The sequence below is a fragment of the Aethina tumida genome, chromosome 6 (genome assembly GCF_024364675.1).
Source record: "Aethina tumida isolate Nest 87 chromosome 6, icAetTumi1.1, whole genome shotgun sequence".
Taxonomy (NCBI): domain Eukaryota; kingdom Metazoa; phylum Arthropoda; class Insecta; order Coleoptera; family Nitidulidae; genus Aethina; species Aethina tumida.
Genome location: NC_065440.1, coordinates 15,893,191 through 15,915,407, shown reverse-complemented (window position 1 = coordinate 15,915,407; position 22,217 = coordinate 15,893,191). Strand labels below are relative to the sequence as shown.

At 34.9% G+C, this 22,217-nt stretch overlaps 4 protein-coding genes across 6 annotated transcripts in view; 3 read left to right on the top strand and 1 right to left on the bottom strand.

The window, feature by feature from the left end:
• LOC109599644 (TWiK family of potassium channels protein 7-like) overlaps positions 1-11,500 on the top strand; it is a 165,704-nt gene extending 154,204 nt beyond the window's left edge. For 2 of the 3 annotated variants that reach the window (XR_007548300.1, XR_007548299.1), the window contains 3 exons: positions 9,682-10,408; positions 10,462-10,651; positions 10,711-11,500. Coding sequence is in view for 1 of the 3 variants with exons in the window: in XM_049968706.1 (XP_049824663.1) it covers positions 9,682-10,214; positions 10,264-10,272 (542 nt within the window). In the remaining 2 variants the exon portion in view is untranslated. Of the gene's footprint in view, positions 1-9,681; positions 10,409-10,461; positions 10,652-10,710 lie in introns of those variants that run through there. The other variant, XM_049968706.1, reaches the window with a different exon arrangement.
• LOC109599646 (N-acetylglucosamine-6-sulfatase-like) lies at positions 1,500-14,487 on the bottom strand. Its single transcript, XM_020015659.2, has 11 exons — positions 14,337-14,487; positions 13,939-14,279; positions 13,820-13,879; positions 13,560-13,766; positions 13,207-13,359; positions 12,987-13,154; positions 12,742-12,937; positions 12,372-12,694; positions 12,198-12,314; positions 12,032-12,145; positions 1,500-1,586 (listed from the first exon to the last, which is right to left on the bottom strand). The coding sequence occupies exons 2-11, from the start codon at positions 14,050-14,052 to the stop codon at positions 1,572-1,574; spliced, it is 1,467 nt and encodes a 488-aa protein (XP_019871218.2). The 5' UTR covers positions 14,053-14,279; positions 14,337-14,487; the 3' UTR covers positions 1,500-1,571.
• Positions 14,488-16,334: 1,847 nt separating this feature from the next.
• LOC109599641 (gustatory receptor for sugar taste 43a-like) lies at positions 16,335-18,471 on the top strand. The gene is made up of 8 exons (XM_049969125.1): positions 16,335-16,610; positions 16,691-17,160; positions 17,318-17,717; positions 17,765-17,868; positions 17,920-18,090; positions 18,145-18,216; positions 18,269-18,358; positions 18,415-18,471. The coding sequence occupies exons 1-8, from the start codon at positions 16,394-16,396 to the stop codon at positions 18,469-18,471; spliced, it is 1,581 nt and encodes a 526-aa protein (XP_049825082.1). The 5' UTR covers positions 16,335-16,393.
• A 1,364-nt stretch (positions 18,472-19,835) lies between these two features.
• On the top strand, positions 19,836-22,126 carry LOC109599648 (guanine nucleotide-binding protein subunit beta-like protein 1). Its single transcript, XM_020015662.2, has 3 exons — positions 19,836-20,197; positions 21,120-21,492; positions 21,544-22,126. The coding sequence occupies exons 1-3, from the start codon at positions 20,048-20,050 to the stop codon at positions 21,975-21,977; spliced, it is 957 nt and encodes a 318-aa protein (XP_019871221.1). The 5' UTR covers positions 19,836-20,047; the 3' UTR covers positions 21,978-22,126.
• The last annotated feature ends 91 nt before the right edge of the window (positions 22,127-22,217 follow it).

Sequence of the window (22,217 nt, the reverse complement as noted above, 5' to 3'; positions counted from 1 at the left end):
CAAAAGTAGAAAACTGTCCCGTACTTGTGTGTGCTGGAAACCGAAAACCGGTGCAAACACGCCGATTGTTCGACAAACACTTTTTTACCTCCCGTCCGACACGTGAAACTTTCGAAATTTAATTGTGGTCGCGTATCCAACGCAATTAAATGCAGACAATGTAATTTATGTCGGATTAATAACAGGAATTCGTCGACGGGGTGTTGTTGAAAATTCGCCAATGCGTATAAACTGATGTCACATCACAATGACACCGTTGATCAGCCGTCGATTAATTTTCTGGCCGCAAACGAACTGCAATTAGACCGCAACACGGATCCTTGAAAACTTTTCGGCCGTACGGCGAATCGAAGTGGAGCAAGCGTGGCCTTAAATCTTTTGGCGCAGTGAATAAAACCCCTGTTTATAATCGAAAAAGTCTATTTCACGGACCCGGCAACAAACAGGCTCGTAATTCACTGCGAACGGCTTCGGATGTAATTTATGTAAAAAAATACTGAAACGTTACCCGGCAAGAATTATCCGGATTATTCGCCGCGAGTTTGTTCCTTTCCGTTAATCCACACTTCGCCTTCTTTTTATTCCCGGCTTGTTTTCTCGTCGCGTGTGATTTATGCTCGGTGAAGGTCAGTTAAAAGGAATTTCATGTTTTAATTGTTAGCTACACCGGGATAGTTTAGCCACGCCTACGATGCGCACTAGTTTTGTGCGCAAATATAAAGATTACTTATAAAAGATGACTTACAAGATAATCAGTTAAGTTTAATGGTACTTTATATCTTATCTGATGACTATTTTCGTCTCAATTGTGCTGACACACATTTTGTTAATTTATTAACTGGAACAATCCCTTTATTCCACCTTCTTTTTACTTCCTAGATGTCTTCTCATCAGTGGAAATTGTGTTAAAAGAAGGTCAGCTAAAAAAAAACATATTTCAATTGTGGAGTTCAATTTTGTTGACACTGGGATATTTTAGACACGCCCCCTTTGCTGCGCACTAGTTTATGCGCAAATTGGTAGTTGATAAACACTCTAACAAAAAATAATCTAAGATTATTTACAAAAAATGGCTTACAAACAAATCAATTAGGTTTAATAGTACTTTGAATCTTATCTGATGACTATCTCCCTGTCAGATGTGCTGACACACATTTTGTTAATTTATTAACTGGAACAATTCTTTTATTCCACCTTCTTTTTACTCTCTAGTTGTCTTCTCATCAGTGGAATAAGTGTTAAAAGAAAGTCAGCTAAAAAAAAACATATTTCAATTGTGGAGTTCAATTTTGTTGACACTGGGATATTTTAGATACGCCCCTTTTGCTGTGCACTAGTTTATGCGCAAATTAGTAGTTGATAAACACTCTAACAAAAAATAATCTAAGATTAATTACAAAAAATGGCTTACAAACAACTCAATTAGGTTTAATAGTACTTTGGATCTTATCTGATGACTATTTCCCATTCAGATGTGCTGACACACATTTTGTTAATTTATTAACTGGAACAATCCCTTTATTCCACCTTCTTTTTACTCTCTAGATGTCTTCTCATCAGTGGAATTTGTGTTAAAAGAAGGTCAGCTAAAAAAGAAACATATTTCAATTGTGGAGTTCAATTTTGTTGACACTGAGATATTTTAGACACGCCCCCTTCGCTGCGCACTAGTTTATGCGCAAATTAATACTTGATAAACACTCTAACAAAAAATAATCTAAGATTATTTACAAAAAATGGCTTACAAACAAATCAATTAGGTTTAATAGTACTTTGAATCTTATCTGATGACTATTTCTCTGTCAAATGTGCTGACACACATTTTGTTAATTTATTAACTGAAACAATCCCTTTATTCCATCTTCTTTTTACTCTCTAGTTGTCTTCTCATCAGTGGAATATGTGTTAAAAGAAGGTCAGCTAAAAGAAAATTCATATTTTAATTGTGGAGTTCAATTTTGTTGACACTGGGATATTTTAGACACGCTCCCTTCGCTGCGCACTAGTTTATGCGCAAATAGGTAGTTGATAAACACTCCAACAAAAAATAATCTAAAATTATTTACAAAAAATGGCTTACAAACAAATTAATTAGGTTTAATAGTACTTTGGATCTTATCTGATGACTATTTCCCTGTCAGATGTGCTGACACACATTTTGTTAATTTATTAACTGGAAAAAACCCTTTATTCCACCTTCTTTTTACTCTCTAGATGTTTTCTCATCAGTGGAATTTATGTTAAAAGAAGGTCAGCTAAAAGAACATTCATATTTTAATTATATTTTAGACACGCCCCCTTTAATGCGCAGTAGTTATTGCGCAAACTGGTCCTCAATAATTATTGAAACAGCAGAAATATGATATATTTTATAAAAAACGGCTTTCAAACAAACCAATTGGATTTAATAGCCCGTCAGTCCTTATCAGATGATTATTTCCAAATCAGTTTGTGCACACACCCTTTTTATTAATTTACTACGCGTCGTCGACCTAATTGGAAAAATCGCTTTGTTCCGTCGTCGACGTTTCCTCCATTTAATCCGTCCCTGATAAATGCTCTTATTTTCCATCGAAAAAATACGAAAGAAGAATCGACACTAATGACTTTATTACACTTGATTAAAAGCCGGTGTTTGGAAGGGTGTCCCGTGACACTCAGCCAAGTTCCCTCCGTTTTTTTCTCCTCTTGTTTGATAAGCCGTGCGGTATTTTTTCACGTCTAGACTCCGAGAGCGGGAGAGATTAAAAGAAATATCAATTCCGGGAGTTAAAGCGGCACTCCATCGATCCCGGGCCGTCCCGCCACGCACGGAATACCGATGCGGTCTAATCGAAAAACTTAATAACTCCTCAAAGTCACTTAATTATCGCACTTCTTGTCTGCCGGGCGTAAATTAATAACTGCCTGTTCGTCGTTGATGGTGGTGGGGGTTGAAAAAAGCGAATGGCCGTGGATTAACACATCGGGCTAAGTGGCGGAGGGTCGTGGGGTGAAATCACGGGTCACGCTTCCGCCTGCGAGAGTGAGAATCGCCGGCGGCACTCTTTTTTTTAATTACGCCAATAACGTTAACTTTCGCAGCGACAAAAAGAACGCCCCCCCCCTCGCAACCCCCACACGGTTCCGGCTTTTATTTCGCACCGAGGACCCCACTTAACATTCGGATGTTTTGACGCTTTGTTGCTGTTTGGCACCTGTTCCGCCTCCAAAGGGGTCGTTTGAGACGGAATTGCGAGGGAGTTTGCGTTATTTACGGCGAAAGTTGGATTATTTTTGTTATAATTAACGTCTCAAGCCGGACGACTGCGCCGGTTAATCTCGGGGAAGCCCCCGGACTGCCATCGGGCCTATTCGTTTGGAATTTTAAGGGCTCATTCGGTGCGACAATGAGAAATTTTATTAGTTGCTTACAAAGTGTCCCACCATTCCGATATCTAAGCCATCGAAAGTCGGACAAAACGGCGTAATAGATATTTCCGAATTTAACAAAACATTGCGCCATATTTTACGACAACACATAAATTCCGTTTACGACTGAATATTTTACGGTATCAGCAGATTTTGAAAACCTACAAAGTAATGTTTTGTTGTGTTAGTCGTAAATTTCCGATGTGAAATACATATGCAAGCGGATATAAAAATTTTAAATGACAATAGCAAAAATGGTAAAACGAAATCATTATTATTAGCAATTTTTCTGTTATACAATCGAATTATTCCCTCCCATTCATTTTATGTTTTATATAAATTGTATTACATAAAAATTTCAAACTTATATCCCTGTTCTAATGCAATCTGAGTTTCACAAGGGTGGTTTTTAAACGATTTAGCTGTTTCAAACTGGACCATTGAGGACACCGGTATAGCCAGTCTGTGGCGCCATCTACATATTAATAGCTAAAGTTTACTCCAGCAAGAAGCAAAAATTGAGGTTTCCTTTAATATTACAACAAAAATTTTAATACGTAATCACAATATTTAAGAAATATTTTAATTGCTCCCAAATAGTTAAATTAAAATTAAAACACTCAAAAATGTGTATAATTAATTTTATGTATTATAAATAATTTAATTTAGTTTTTTAACCTAAAATATGTATTTTAAAATGTTAGATATCAGGAACAGTCAATCTATGACACCATCTACATATTAATAGCTCAGTTTACTGCAATAAGAAGCCAAAATTGAGGTTTTCTTTAATATTATTTCATATTACAATGAAAATTTTGTTGTATTAAAAACAATTTAAATTAGTTTTTTAAGCTAAAATAAGCATTTAAAGGTGTTCAATATCAGGGACCCTGGAACAGACAATCTTTGACGCCATCTACATATTAGTAGCAAAAGTTTATTCCAATAAGAAGCTAAAATTGAAGTTTTCTTTGATATTATTTCATATTACATAAAAAATTTCAAATTTGATGTATTTAAATATGTAATCACAATATTTAAGAAATATTTATCTGCCCTCAAATATTTTAAATAAAAGTGAAACACTTAAAAATATATATAATAATTATCTGTATTATAAACAATTTAATTTAATTTTTTAAGCTAAAATAAGTATTTAAAGGTGTTAAATATTAGAAACACTGAAGCAGACAATCTATGACGCCATCTACATAGTAATAGCAAAAGTTTGCTCCCATAAGAAGCTAAAATTGGGGTTTTCTTTAATATTATTTCATATTACATCAAAAATTTTAAATTTTGTGTATTTAAATATGTGATAACAATATTTAAGAGATATTTTAATTATTCCCAAATAATTTAAAAAAAAATAAAACTTTTGAAAATATATATAAATAATTGTATATATTATAAATAATTTATTTTAGATATTTTTGGTTTAAATAAGTTTTTAAGTATCTGGGACAATGGAACAGCCAATCTATGAGGCCATCTACATATTAATAGCTAAAGTTAAGAAGAAGTTAAAATTCAAGTTTTCTTTAATATTCTTCTACAATACAATTAAAATTTTAAATATGAAATTACAGTATTTAATGGTTGAAATAAATTTTAAATGCTTCAAAAATATATAAATAAAACTAAATATTTAAACAATTTATGTAAAATAAAACCAAATTTCTATTAGAATTAATTTTTCTAGATTAAATTTGAATAATTTTTGTGCCAAATGATCATTTAAATAAATTATGCACCAATGTGTGTTATAATAAAGGCTTAAATTTAAATTACATTTATCATTTATTACATTTATTGTCGGTGCATATTTAAAATTTAATGCATTTAAATGCGAATGATTGTTGCAACGCATGTTTCCAAACAAATGAATATTTAACATAATTTTATGCCGTTGAAGAATTGTAAGCAGTTGAAAACATAATAAACCATTATTAAGTTACACGTATGCAGTTTATTGTCGGTTGTTTGTTGCTCATGTGCATAACAATTTGAGCCCTGTTGGGGATTAATTGTTAAACATTTTGAATATTGCCAGTCAGCTTTGATTTTAATGGTTTCGAAATACATTACCAGCGGTTAACGCATAATTAATAATAAATGTACAACGTACAACCCTATTTTTTTTTAGGTGGTACAATGTAAAATTATGCATTTCAGTTTCTGGAAAAATCCAGTTGGAAATTTATCGAGGCCGGAAAATTGTAAAACAGTGCAATATTAATAGAGAACCCACCCTTTCGAGCGTTCAATTGTCCGCGTTGCAACGTGCCCCCAGTGTGAAACGGTTCCCTTTGTGCCGCTCTACGCGAAAATAATTACTATAAAATTTATATTTGTCACGGCGAGCGCTTTTGTGCAAACCCCCGGACTTTCATTATTCGCCCGCGACCATTTTAATAAAGTTCCCAGTCCCGGACGAGACGAAAAATAATAGTCAAAAAAAAAAAAGGAACTGATACGTCTGGCTAAGACAGATTAAAAATGAAATTCGAAAAACAAACCCGGTCCCGTTTAATTAAGCGTATTCCCGACGTCCCGGAAACAATGGCCGGATTGTGCCGGCAAAGTCCGGTCGTTAAAGTTTTTTTTTTCGGCGCTTTTTACCGCGGATTAGTGTCCCAACGGCTTCGGGAACAGGTTTATAAATGTTTGACGGCGGTGCTCATTAACGGGGAACCGGGTTTCGTTCGTAAACGAGGGTGTTACGACCCCGATAAATAGCTGTTCGACTGTTGCCGCTGCCGTAGCGTAAATCCGGCGTTTATTATGCCGAAATGGCCGGACAATTTACCGGCTGCAGGTTGGCAAAGTGCCTCCAGAAAGTCGTACAATGGTGCGGCAGTAAACTTCGGACACAGTTTTAATTTTCAAGTTTCAAATTGGAATTTAGTAACAGGAGTGTAGAAGTGGTCTATTTATAATAGACTGTTGTAATGCCATCTACATATTAATAGCGGAAGTTATCTCAGACAAGAAGTTTAAATTCAAGAAAGTTTTAATGTATCTCAGACTAATAAAATTCACTGAAAGAGTTTACAATCCGGGACACAAAAATATAAAAGGTCAAAGTGTATTTATCTTGACACATTTATCAAAGCAAATGACATTTATTTATTAATAAGTCCAGCTTCAGGAACAAGACTATAAAATATGACAAGGAAGCTTACTAATGGAGACCAAGTTTTATTCATCAAAATGTTATGAAAGTAGTTGCCAGAGCCTGGTAAATAATAGTTTGACTACTGCTACTAGCGTAATATAAATCTAACGTTTATTATGCCGAAATATCTGGAGAGTTTACTATCTGCAGGTTGGCGAAGTGCCTCCAGAATTCGTACAGTAGTTGCGTTAGTAAACTTTGGGCAGTGTTTTAATTTTCAAGTTTCAGTCTGGGAGAGCAGAAGTAGTTTATAATTGTCTGTTATATTGCCATCTACATATTAATAGCTGAAGTATAATTTCAAGTAAGTTTTATTGTTATCTTAGACTAATACAAATCTTAATTGAAAGTGTTTCCAGTCAGAAATTAAATTAAAAATTCTTTAATTTAAACTTCCTTCTTAAGTACTTTCGCTACCAATTTGTAGATGGCGCTAGAACCACTTAATATTAAATAAATGCAAAAATTATAAATTAATTATAAATTTAAATTTTCTTTAATTTTATTTTATATTAACAATAATAATTTTTAATTTGGCTTATTTAAATATATGAGAACAATATTTTAAAAAATATTTTAATAATTCTCAAATAATTTAAATAAAATTAAAACTCTTAAAAACATACAAATAATTATATATATTATAATTAATTTATTTTTGTTATTTTAGGCTAGAATAAATTTTTAACTGGGTTAAGTATCAGGGACATTGGAAGAAACAATCTATGACGCCATCTACATATTAATAGCTAAAGTTTACTCCAATAAGAAGTTAAAATTCAAGTTTTCTTTAATATTATTAACTGAACTTTGTATAAATGTATTTTTCAGACATTGTCCCTTCTCCTCCGTTCGACTCAACGAGGAAACTAGTTGGAATTTCGGTGACGGCGCACCCGCTGCATTTTTTAATAGCCCAAGGAATATTTCAATGTGCGGCGCACGCCATAAAACTGAGCGTTAACAAAAGAGAGTCCCGACATAAATTTAATTATTTAAGATATCCGCACCGTTTGAATATACATGGCACGTAGTTTTGCATTATCACTCGCCGGCAGTAAATCTCCATAAAGTATGAAGCGCCAGTACGAATGCAAGGCGTGTTGCTCCAATGTTTCGTCCATTTTCTCCGCGGTGTCTCCACCCGATCGATTTTGTCGCATGCAAAACCGAATTCCATAAACTCGACTTGTTGTCCTTCTTCGCCGATTTTCTGCTGAAAGATCGTGTCCAGGAAGTTGTGAGTGTGTGCGTCACTTCCCCCCATTTTGCTTCCGCTTGCGTTTTCTTAATTCACCGGCTTAATATTTTTTATGTCCGCGGATTGAGTGGAAATTTTTATCAAAGGACGACAGAGCTGCGGAGCAACGATATTTACGGGGCATAACGGAGCGTTAAGAATAAGACACTTAATATTCACTCGGTTGTGACACTGGTTTCATTCGGTGAACGTTTGAAGGAGGAACGAAACGTTTTCGTGGGGCGGGATTCGGCTTCTTAATTAAAATTTCACTGCGTATCCCCATTTTTGGAGCGGAGCGTGTTTCAGTAATGTCACAGATTAGGACGAAAGTTAAATTGAAACAGTATAGCGTCGGGGGGTGCTGAATTTATCAATTTGTAACAGACCTATTTTCATGATTGTGACTTAAGTAATGTTTTCAATAAAAACTGAATTGAATTTATAATATTTAATGTCAGGAGCACATATTTAATATTAATTTATTCCAGCGTCACCTACAAATTGGTAGCTAAAGTACTCAAAAAGGAAGATTAAATTAAAGAAATTTATAACTTTATTTCTGATGAGAACAAAACCAAAAAGACAGAAATTAACATATATTTTTTATTAAACAAGTATCAAATCAAGAGAATTATTGTAGCCCATTTTTAATTATTGTGACATAGGTGAATTAAAACAAAATTTATTTTACAATATTTTATTCCAGGGGCACATAAGTAAACAACTTGATATTAATTTGTTCTAGTGCCATCTACAAATTAGTAACGAAAGTACGTAATAAGGAAGATTAAATTAAAGAACTCTGTAATGTTATATATGACTGGAACAAAAGTTTACTTCAAATACATACACAAAAATTAATAAATGTTCCACAAAACCATTACAATGAAATTCATGGAAAACAATTTATTATCGACAGCACAATTTATAAAAGTTTACGTTACAGCAAGGGGTGTTTTGATGGCATTTTAATATTAAGGATATTATAACGTTATTTCGTATTAAAACAAAAGTTTAATAGAAATGTTTAGTATCGAGAGTACGGAAATTACTGGAGTTTCTATAAAGTCTTAGAAATCCAATTTATAATGCCATCTATATTTTAATAGCTGCCGTTCCCGTCGTAACTTCTTAAAGTTGACGTTTAATTATTTTAGAACCAAAGCACTTAATGAAAATGGATTTATTTATTTATACTGCTAAGACATTAAACCCGACCAGACTATTCAGTCTAATAAAATCGATGGTGCTGGTTTTTGTTGGTCTAATCTCGAGGATTCTTCAGCTGCGTCCAATTAAATTTACACGTGATGAATCAAGTCGTTGGCAACGGACTGGTATTGATATAAGTGTATTCGTTTTCCGATACATAATCGTAAAATTGGGGGGAGGAATTTAATCTGCAGCGCCGGCATTTTACGATGATTTCATTAGGGCACAATCGTTGGCGGGATGCACTTTCCGTCACCGTAAAAATTTTTAAGTGTCGCCGATGATTAATTTGTAACGGTACGCGATGGAAAATGATGATTAAATAACACAAATTTATTTCCCTTGCAATTATGTATGAATTGAGTGGTGCATTCTTTCGTAATTAACAATTAAAATTGTTTTCCACGAATTAATAACCAGCCAAATTAGAATTGATGCGTGCAATTTTCAGTGTGGCATTTAAAGTAATATTTATCTGTTAAATTCAATTATATTGGAGGGATTAGAGGCACATTAAAACAATTTGTTGGCTGTGCTTATGGGGCTTATTGCATTATGGGAGCTAATCGGAAATTGTATTATCCCCAACATAATTTTAGGCAATTGAAAGGAGCTTTAATTGATTTTGTTGCAGGTTATGGGTCGGTGTCGCCCAGGACGTCGTGGGGGAAACTGGTGACCATCATCTACGCCCTGATCGGCATTCCTTTGATGTTGCTGTACCTGTCAACCACTGGGGACTTGTTGGCCAGGAGCTTTAGGAAGCTGTACGGCAAAATATGTGGCATCCAGCCCCAGAGGGAGGCCTCCCACTGTCCCTGTGCCAATCCGGTGCGTGTGCCGGTGTTTCTGTGTCTGATCATAGTGTTGGCCTACATTTGTTCCGGGGCCTTGCTGTTCCACCGACTGGAGAACTGGTCCTTGCTGGAAGGGAGCTACTTCTGCTTCACCAGCTTGGGCACCATAGGATTCGGCGACCTCCTCCCCGGCCAGAAGGCCGAAGACATATCATTGTGTGCGTGTTCAGCCTACATACTCACAGGCATGGCGTTGGTGGCCATGTGCTTCAGCCTGGTCCAGGACCAAGTGGTGAACTTGCTGAGGTACATCGGAGCCAGTTGCTCCAGGAACGACACCAAGAAAATCGACGAGGAGGGACGGATTCAGGTTTGTCCAACAACGTTTTGTAAGTGGTTTCTTCAGGTTGTCGTTGCAGGGCTCTTGACAAAGACCAACAACGGAGGGGGCGGCTCCGATTAAATCTGCCCCGATATCCAGAAAGCCGACGCAGATGCTGCAACACAACAGTCTACCCCGTAAATCCAATTTTCAGAGGAACACGCCGGCAAGGCGGTCTTGTGGTACCCCCACCGTAATATTCTCTTGTGTCAAGCATCTAAAGTGTTTGTTGTAGGGGCTGAGCCACTGATAGAGTACTTCGTGCCCAGAAGTGTGAGCGAGTTCGACCTGAGCATCACCTCGGGCGACACCCCGGTGGCCAGCAACTTCCTGCCCTTGACGGTGCGGGCGCCGAGGAAGAACCTGCAGAAGAAGCAGGAGAAGGTGGTCACCTTCGAGGACGAACTGTCCAAAAACGTTAAAAAGTACCCCTCACCGACTCATCACATTATAACACCCCCCTAAACTAATTCATCGTTTTCAGAAACACCCAGATGGATTTCCAGGACGTGTTCATGTGACATAAGGCCTAGCAATTACAGGGCTGCGCCGAGTCGGTGATAAAGGACTTCCAGACCGTCAAGAAGGAGCTGAAGCAGTTCAAGAACTTCAAGCTGTGCGAAGACCTGAAGAAGTGCGACGACAATTGTTCCTGTAATGCGGAATCCGACTGCGACATATGCAAAGTGCTCGACTTCACGTTGAAAAAGGACCAGTTATAACGACGGAACGAACAATAGAATGAATTGTCGGTTTTGTCGGTGATGTTTGGATGGATCAAGGCCGGTTGGTTCGTTTGTTAATTGAACACTGATTACGCACAATTTTCAAACCGTAGTTATCTCGATCAGTGTATACGTTGTTTTTTATTCTTGTGTACAGGATGTTCAATTCGTTTATCTCAATGACATATTGTCCACTATATTTTTCTTGAATTAATGTAAATATTCTTTTTTGTAAAAAAAACATTGTAAGTGATAAGATATGTGCCATAATCTTACGTAAACTATTATTATTACACGAATCGAACATATATTATTGATTAGTATTGTACAGTATAGTTAAATTTATTGTAAATAGTGTAAATAGACTTCTGTAAATTTCTTAAGTCAACATTGAAAGAACCACTGTTTATTCTCTTGTACAGTTCTTTTAATGTTGAATATGGATATTCAAATAATTGAAGTTTGTTGTTTTAATTTTTGTAATTTTAACAAGTTAAGAACCAATGTGTAAAATATTGAACTGTTTTCAATAAATATTGTTTTCTTATATTATTTAGTTTTATTGAAGTCTCAATAATGAGGTTTAAATTAATTTCCAAATTTAATTTAATCAAGAAACACTAAAATAAATGTTGATAAATTAACAAAACAAATAGAAACAAGTTAAATTAATTTATTTTAACATTATTCTAATAAAACCTAATTAGATTTAACGATTAAACTTACTAACATTAAAAAAAAACATCGATTTAATATAAGCAATGGTGGTGCCCTCTTATGGCGAATAGCGATATTTATAATGGGAAATTGTAGAAACCTAACAAAATTATCGTCTTACCCTGCATTACCCATGATTTTTACTATTATTGTTATTATTGCTATTTTTTAAGGAAACTAATCTATTCTAATTGTGAGGATCTTTTTAGATGTATTAACATTGGCAACGAATATATATTCTTTTTTTAGAGTTTTCATTTACACTTATTATATATTTAATCATTAAAAAATACATCTAAACAATTCTTTAGACATTTATAAAGATTATATTTCTTGAGTATTTCATGTCTAATAATGACCAACCTTAAACTTTCGAAGCACATCATTAAAGTCCTGAAGTTTTTCAGGGCTCATACTTTGAGCCACATTGATCAATTCGTACGGATCATCACTTAAATTATATGCTTCTGTGTAGTTCTGAAAAATTAAATAAATTAATTATAAAAAACATTAATTTGGCCCAATTTACCAGTTGATCATTAAATTTGCAAAACTTAAAGCTTTTAGTGTTGGACATTTGAATCACACACGTGTACGTGTTGTTCCTTGAGTCTTGGCACTTGCACCAACTTTCCGGGCTGCATTCCTTGGTTAATTAACTGGTTGATTAGCTAATTTGAAGAGGTTTTTGTAAATTACTTACGGCTAAATCGTTATAGTCACCCCAACCTTTGGAGCAGTCTTGGGACACTGATTTTTTGTTGCCCTCTCCGTAATATTCAATGAAAACGTTGCGTTGGAATTTTATTTCATCTCGTTGGAATAACACGTGCTTAAAGGACTGGCCATCCACCTTGGTACTAGTTTGAAGTCCTGCTAGGTCTAAAATTGTGGGCAAAACATCCACGAACGATATTGGGTAGTTGGTCAGGGTCTTCCCCGGAATATTAGGACCTCGGATCATGAAGGGCACCTTAACGTCAGTCTGGTAGGGCTGGCGTTTGTCCCAGGGCTGGGTAAACTGTCCTGTAAAACTATAATTAATACAAATTAATTATTAAACAACAACAGACCAATGTGGTATCCATTGTCGGAGGTAAAAATTAAATAAGTGTTGTCCAAGACGCCAATTTCTTCAAGTTTATCAAGAACTTGCTGGACCAACTCATCCACAGCAACCAGTGTTTGTAGCCTGCGTCTTTGTATGTCGTCCAGAACGGCCACGTCCTCAGGCAAGTGGGTTGGTTCCATGCGAACCAACCAGTGTTTCTGTAAACTACGCTTTAATAAATCCTGAATTGACTGCAAAGTGATTTACATTAGCTGGAGTGGCGTTAAACGAGGGTGTCCTGACAACTGTTTCATTAACGAACAACCCCTTGTGTCTTTCGGCAGGTGTAAAGGGTGCGTGACAAGCTGGGGTGGCCAAAGTCATAAAGAATGGTGCACTTTTAACACCATTTAGGAAGTCCAAAGCATAGTCCCTCTGCAATTTGTGTAATTGATTACAGTGTTATACTAATATGGGGTGATTATACAATGACATCAGTTAAATACTGATTAGAGAAGAATTTGGCTGTGCCATTTATGGAGAGGGTGTAGTTGTAGTACTTGGAGTTTCCCTTAAGGCCAAGCCACCAGTCGTAGCCCTGTGGGACGTGCTCAGTGCCTCCCACTTTTGTTGAACCATACTGAAAAGTACCAGGTTGATTTTAAATCAAGAAATATTACAGAATAAACTTCTAATATAAGTAAATAAGTGGTACAAGTCATATTTTAATGTAACTCAGTAATTTTTGGATATTACGGGATATTTTTAAATGGTAAACAACAATACAAATAAATAATAAATACTACAAATTGATTTGTTTATTATTTATGAAATATGAACCTGATTTAAATATTTTCCGGCGTAAAAATTCACGTAGTTAGCCTGCTGTTTTAACATAGAAGCGATTGATAAAACCTCATGATTATTTTGCCATAATTTGCTGCTACAGTTTCCTGATATTGAATTGTTGGTGACTCCTGTATTATGTGAATATTTCCCCGTCAATAAAGTACTTCTGCTTGGGCAACATATTGGGGAATTTACAAACTACAAAAAAACATTAAATTAGCTAATTGCAGTGAATTTCTGGTGCACCTTACTGAATTCAAGAAAGTCTTGCCTTGATTTCCTATCAATTTCACTGTGTTTTTCATTGGGAGCTTAAAATTAAATGTAGTGTCAATACTTTAACAACAATTGTTAATGTTCTGAGTCTCACCAGTCCATTTAACAGCAAGTCTTGATCGTCTGTTAACAACAAGACAAAGTTGGGGTGGGCGTTTATGGGGACTGCACACAATGCAGCAAACATTAATGTACTGCACACCAACATTTTAAAATAACACAACAACGGTGGTTTTAAAGGTTTATTAACTAACAAATGATGAACTTAATTTATAGTTAATTCTTCCTGCTGTACTTATCACATATCGACTAACAAAATTCCATACTAGGAATACACTTAACGTTTAAATGTTGGACGGTATCAGCTCAATTCCTTGGCACTCGTGTGCTATTTTAACACCCACAGCGAATATTGCTATGCTCTTAACCACAGACCTAAAAACAACATGGATATTATTCTGTAACCTGTAAATTATTATTAAAAGTACCGACCATTTAAATTCGTCCATATAAATTCCCATGAAGAACGACGTAAGTCCACCTTGTTGGGCCATTTTTTCTGTCGGGTTTTTGGGCTCAAACGATTATTTCGGAAATGTGCTTATAGTTTTGGATAAAACTGGTCGATATGGAGTCGGTAAGGCGGGACACGTTTAAACATTAGTTCAGCGGTTGGCCAACAGGTGGCGCCACGTGTTGTTAATTGGCGGGTTGGGCACAACTGAACTAGATGGTGCACCTTATTTATTTCAACATAATTTTAAAAATATGAAATAACGCACAAATTAATATAATTATATTATTAAATAATTTAACGTTTGCGGCAATTAATTAAATATGTGCGAAGCCAAAAACAAAGGTAATATTACATTTAATTAACAATTAATTAAAAATTACTATAAAACACATAATAATAGTAAATAAATAATAAAATGCATAAATAAATATTAATTTGAACGAAAATAATTCTAGGAAATAATTGATTTAATCTTCTCTAAAAAATTGTTTTAATCGAAACAATTTTTATATTAATCTAACGTACGATCTTATTATTGATTATTAATTATTTTTTATGTACCCTCCATATCTGTAATTTAACTTAATTACACTAAATAATTCTACATATATCTTCGTTGCTTAAAGGATTATAATTATAATTATTATCTATACAGTAGTGTTCATAATTATAACAAAATATATCAATTAATTAATTAATTTATTATTTTTAATATATTAAAATATATTAATTACATAATAAAGTAGTGGTCATGATTATAATAAAATATATTAATTAATAAATTGATTTATTAATTTTTAATATATAAAAATATATTAATTAATTAGTGGGCATAATTATAACAAAATATATTAATTAATTAATTATAATTATATTCATTTAAGCAACGAAGATAAACGTAGAATTATTTAGTGTTAAATTACAGATATGGATAATACATTATATTAATTAAAATATTAAAATAATTAAAAACTAATTGACTAAATTTAAAAATTCAATTTTTTTACACATATAATTTTTGAAACTTCTCAAATGGGACAACAACACGAAATATATTTTTTCAGAAAGAAACATACGTTTTTAATTTTTTGTTTTAATTATTCTATAATAAAGTATTTTTCATTTTATGATTTGGATTTAATCTTTACATAAACTTGAAATAAAAGTTTGTGTAAAGATGTTTTGTTTAGTTAAAGTTAATTAACATTGATTAATTAATTATAATTTTTAATTACTATAATTCGTTTTTATTACCTTAGGTCATTTGATCATATTAAAAACATATTAGAACAGTTAACAATGAATTTTTTTACGATTTGTTAGTCAATATTTACCAGAGTAATAAATACAATCTATTAATCAAAGGGTACCCAAAAATAGTAAAATATTCCATGGGCGTTAAACAGTTTTTTAACTATTTGTACACCAAACAAGTATGAGTGTAATAATAAAACAACATAATAGCCTTTTACTATTTCAAACAAACATAGCACTTTACTTGTTTTGGTCTTCAGTAGGAGATTGACATGTTGATAGTTAATGTGAACAGTGACAACCTTTTAACCGGGATTTATTAGTTGGAAATTTAATTTTAGTTTAATCGTCATTAACACAAGGTGAGAATTTTTTAAAACCCACTTTACCACCCAACATTAATATCAAAAGCGATGACATATTTAACGCCTCAGTTTATTTACTACTTATTTACTGTCATTACCACGTATAAACTCAAAATAAATTTCTGTTATTATTCTTAAACATAAATAAATATCTGTGAGTATGTGAGCAATACATATCAATGGAATTTTTTCTCTAGAATTGTATTTATTTAATGGCAAATAATAGTGTGTAAGTGATTGAAGTCTTGTAAATTGTCCCTTATTATTTATCCATTAATGTTTACGAATTGCTGTTGCAGTAGAATAAAATCAATCATCAGTCAGGTCTGTCCGATTTGTCCGATAGTGATCCAATCCATTTCCTGTAATAAATTTTCACTTTGCTTAATTGAATCTGATAAAAACCGAATCGAATGATTTCTCGACAATCCACCAAATCGTTCAGGATGACATTTCCAAGAACGAAGGTGCTGGTGTCCAAAGAGATTTTCGCCTGCATAGCACCCATGATGTACATCAGCAGGATCATGGGTCTGTCGCCGTTTTTGTTTAAGAAGTTAAACAACGATTACCAATTGATCATGTCCAGAAAGTTGATAGCTTACAGTTATGCCATGATCACGTTGGTCGGTGAGTATCGTCAAAAGTACAATTATTAGAAAACAGGCACCGACACGGATTAACCGTTGATACAAGAAGGGTTGTTTTAGTTTGCCTAAGCATTTACGGCTTAAATTGCCAGTACAAAATTGATATAATCCAGCGTATCCGCATCAGAACACTGACGGGGAAGTTCGTGACCTACCTCGAAGATTGTTACTTGTTGTCCACCTGCATATTTGGGGTGCTCTACGTGTCACTAAAGTACAAAACATTTCTAGAGTACACGTTTATGATCTGTCAGGTAAAGGTGCAGCAACGAGTTGACCAGTTGGGGGAGGAAAAGCTGCCCAAAATGTATATATTCACTGTGGTTTTCTTTACAGTTGTGTCCAGCCTCGTTGGCTTGAGAGAGTACTATCAGATTAAAGAAGTGTACAACGCCAGAATGAGTGAATACACAGACAGAACCGTAACGTGTGTCGACATACTGGTGGTGTTGTTCCCCATTTTTTTCGGTGTCATTGTAACACCATTCAAAGTTGTCTCCTTCAACAACAACATGACTCAAATCTGCAAGGTAACTCCTCCTTGTAACTTCCTCCTCTAGTCTGTATCTTCACTTAGTTTCATCACTTAAAGGGCCTTCTCTAATCTGTTTTGGCTCTGTAGCTCTTCCTCTCTCAACTCTTCAACTATTTTCGTCTAAAACTAGACTAAATCCGGTGTTTCTTCAGGTCGACAAACTGATCGAGATCAAGTCGAATCAAAAGAAGAAATGCCTGGCGTTAATAATCGTCTCGATAAGCCTGACCTTTTTCATCCTGTCAGTGGACTTGAGCTTGTGGACCAACATAGCCAAAAAGTCGACCAGCGTGCTAACAATAATGAGGAACCTGATCCCCTTTTACTGCGCCTACTGCTTCACCTTAATCATTGAGCTAAACTACTGGCACTTCGTCCACTTGGTCGAGATAAGGCTGAAGGCCCTAAACGACCAACTGGAGGCCATCAGGATGAACACCTTCCGGGTGAACCCAAGTGATAACTTGGATTTCCTTCTGATGAACCAGAACGCCGGAAGGGCCCTGGAGAGCGTCACCTTGAGGAGGATGAACAAGGAGATTAAAGGCTCAGGTTTTTGCTCGGACGTTTTGTGGAGTTGTACTCATTTTGTGTTGCAGCTTCGGGCGTCTCCAGGAAAGGTTTGACCAATTTGATGAAAGTGTACGAGCTCATCTACGACGCGTCTGTGGCGGTTAACGATTTTTACGGCCTCATGATACTTGTAAGGGGGGCTTAGCAATAAATATTTCGGTTGTTAACTTGTGTTTTCTAGTTCGTACTAATTGGTTGTCTTATACATTTACTAGTCACACCATACTGCTTGTACTTGCAAATTAAAAACACCAACCAGTCGTTTTTTATAGCTTCGCAGCTGTTCTGGATGTTGTGTCATGTGCTGAGGCTCATCCTCATCGTGGAACCTTGCCATAACTGTCAGTTACAGGTTCTTTCACTAGCAACAACCTTCAACAATGAAAGTTTATGAATGTTGTTTAAGGTACGAAAAACTGGCTCGTTAGTTTGCAAACTCCTTCTTTTGTGGCAAAACCACGAAGAAGTAAAAATGCAGGTACGTTTCACTTTAGCCATCCACTTTGGAAGTACATTTAAGACTGTTGCAGCTGGAGATGTTTGCCACCCTTTTGTCCATGTGTAAAATTCAATTTACAGCAAGTGGACTCACCAATATTGACCGTCATTTGTTGACCACAGTAAGTCTAACAACTGATGGTTTAAGAGTTTGGGTAACTGTTGTTTCCTTTTGCAGATCACTGGAGCTGTCACCACGTATTTAGTCATTCTGTTCCAATTCAATAATGTTTAAACAAACGTAGTTTAGGAATGTAATTTTTATTGTAACGTACAAAATAGTCAAAATTTAGAAGAAGACATTCTAAATACTTTTCTTCTTAGTTTCTCTTGAAGACAATACAGCCCCTCAAATTTCTAAAAATTCTTTTTTTTCATATTTCTGTAACCTTTGATCCTAAAAATACTTACTTATAATTCACTGTAATAAACTTTTTCTGTAGTGAAACAGTAGCATATATTTTGGGGATTCCCCTCTTTATCTATTTAACTTTCTTTAAATATTAAAACTGACATATCTCAAATCGGTTGAAATAATTAAAATTATCAAGGAAACCTTTTTCCTTCTAAATTTTGTAAAGAATAGAAAAATCTTAATAGTTTTAAAAAATATTCAGTGGCCTAGAAAATAGGATGAAAAAAAGGGGGGAAACCCTCAGAATTTGAACTACTGTATCATTATGGAAAGTTTATTATATTGAATTATTGAGGTATGTATTTTAGGATAATACATTACAAATTTAATTGGAGTAAATGTTACGGAAATATGAGAAAAAAACTTTTTGAAATTTAAATTTGAGGGGCTACATTTTCTTCAGGAGAAATTTTAGAAAAAAAATTGTTTAGATTTTGTTCATTATTGGTCTTGTATAATATATACAGTGTGTCCTTGGAAGTATTTTGAAAGTACCGTTTTAGTCTTAATTTTTATGAAAAAAATATGTATTAAAGTAATTTTAGATCGTCTATTCCCAACTTGTGATTTTTTAAGTTGAAACTAAACTGAAATTAAGTGTGAATTGAAACTTATTTTAAAGCTGAAGTCTTAACAGAAGTTGTAGATTAGTTGAAGTCGGAGCTGGTGAAACTGGAAACTCAATTGGAACTGGAATTGAAATCTTAGATCATTCATTAGATATGAAAATGCATTAAGAAACGCTTTTTAAAATCTTTGAAATAATTAAATTCTTCTATGAGACTACTGGCACCATCTAGGACCAATTAGCTAAATTATTGAAGACAAGAGGTGTATATATTACAGGTTTCTCTAATTACTAGGTGAAATATTTTATGTAAATAAGTTTAAATTGTCTTAATATTTTAAAATAATTGCCTAATAAGATCTAAATACACACACAATTTAGTACAAATTAAAAGTTTCTCTTAAATATTTAAATTTGACTTGAAGTAACATTTGATTTTTTATATTAATATATAAAGTATCAGTCAAATTAAATAGATATTTACAAAGTTTATAGTCACTACTCATTTAAAATATAAATTTGGCTATTTTAATTTGTAGGACAAACAAAAACAACAAAAGAATTTTTAAAATACCACTATAATACTCGTTTTTATTGCAGATCATAAAACGCAATAGACCATCAAATTAAATTACAGTATTAAGCATTCAATTTTCAAAAACAAAAACAAAACGAGGACCGAGAACGCCGCGACACGTGACCTTGCGCACGTTCCGCGCCTGGAACGCCGCGCCATCAGTTTTTTTTCCGTTCAGGTTATGTTAGTTATTTACAAAATGCTTATTTTCGCGTAAACCACCGCGGCGAAGTCGTGTCTATCGCGGAACAATGGCCCTGCTACCGCCCGATCCGGTGTTCTGCTTCAAGGGCGACATGGACCGCGTCCACAGCATCTGCTTCCCGAGGACGAAGACGGGGGAGACCACACAGCTGATCGCCGCCACCGAGAAGGGTTCCGTCTACATCTGGAGCCTCGAGGTAACGTTCAAGTTCATGTAGCCGCGGTTTAATAAAAGTGAATTGTTGTCAAGTGGTTAATTTGACGTTTTTGTGTGTGGGGGGTGGCCCCGCACAAAACTGCCACCTCTGGGACTCACCCCTTTGGATTTAGGTGCTTTTTTTGTCGGCTATAATGGGCAGGAATTTTTACAGACACGTCGTTTATTTTTTTAAATGTTTATCTGTCAACAATTGACCCAATAACTTATACAAGAGGCTCATTTTTTAAACAATTTTAACATTAAAAAATTTATATAATTTTTTATTATGTTTATATTCAGTGAGATTTCTGAGTTTATCAAAGAAAGTCATTAAAAAATAAGTAAACTTTCATTTATACAGCAGTGATCAAGATAACAGCAACTTATTAAAATACAGGGTGATTCACCTAACTTATTTATTAGAAGTTCATGGTGAATAAAAAAAGGTATTGATTTGAAATTTTTATAGCAATTATAATTTGACTTGAATTACTTTTCTAATATATTTTGAACTAAATTTTATTTCCAGTGACATAAACTTGGTTATTTTCAATGGAACACCCTGTATATTTTTCAATTTTTAAATTGTAATTGTAAATGTAATTACAAATAAAATAACTATACTATGTCCTATACCTAAACCCAATAGTTTTTGAGTTATTAATTTTTTTCCAAAAATTTTGACAGATTGATGGTGCAACTAGAATGTCTGTAAAGCCATCAATCTTGATCCTGGAAAGTTCATTTTTGACATACACGTTAACCAAAGACCAACCTATAAGGAATCTTTATAAGTACTCCCAAATTTTATACAGGGTGTATTTTAAGATGGAAAAATTGACTAAATTTCAAAAGAAAAAAATAATACATTGTACTTTTAATAAATTATTATTTTAATTAAACTGAATTAATTATTCCAGACAAACCGGCTGCATTACAAACAGAACATGGGCAAATCCATCCAGACGGTCCATGCCATAGACAACGACATAATAATACACGAAAAATCAGGAACAGTCACCTTATGGTCAGTAGAAGACAGAACCTACGTAGCCCAAAAGCAATACGAATGTGAAGGAGGCTTTTGCAAAAGCATCATAATAGACGACTGCATCGTGCTGCCCCAGTCGGAAAGCACAATCGACGTGGTCGTTTGGAGCACCATGGAAAAGAAACTGAGACTGTCGCCCGGTAAAACTGAAGACGACGAGGAGAGGAAGCTGGGCTATCTGATGGCTGTTGAGCACGTGAAGCTGGGAGACAAAGACTGCATACTAGGAGGCTACGAGACTGGTAACCGATTAAATAGTTGTGTGTTACGTAACTCACTAGTTTGTTAAACAGGTGATATAATACTGTGGGACTACGGCACCGGGGAGCAACTCGGCCACACCAAGCTCAGGGATCACATAACTTCGTTGACGTTCGACCCGGTGACGCGCCGCGGCGTTTGCTCGAACGCCTCCAACGTGCTGGAGGTGTTCGGCATCGACGCCGACCACAACATCACCACCAAGTGCGAGGTGACGGTGACGAACGACGGCTGCAACAAGGTGAAGCTGCGGCCCGACGGCAAGATATTCGTGCACTGCGGCTGGGACGGCAAGATCAGGATCTACTCGTGGAAGACGATGCGGGTGCTGGTCGTGCTGACCGAGCACAAGAGCGCCGTCACCGACGTCCAGTACTCGCCGGACGTCGTCAAGTATTGGGACTCGAAGATATTCGCTGCCAGCGGAGAGGACGGACGCATATCGTTGTGGGACATCTACAAATGATTCACTATTACTATTTTTTTTAATTGATTTGTACAAAACGTTTTTATTGTGATGTATTTGTTATTAGATATCGATTTTCCAAATGTTCAACACTATATTTTTGCCAAAAGTTGTCGATTTATTTATTTAATAAAGTATTTTTCATTTTATGAGGGGGGGTTTAATTTCTACACAAACCTGGAATGGAAGAAAACTCATAACTTACTTAAATTTAAACACGATTGGACTAAAGGTTACAGA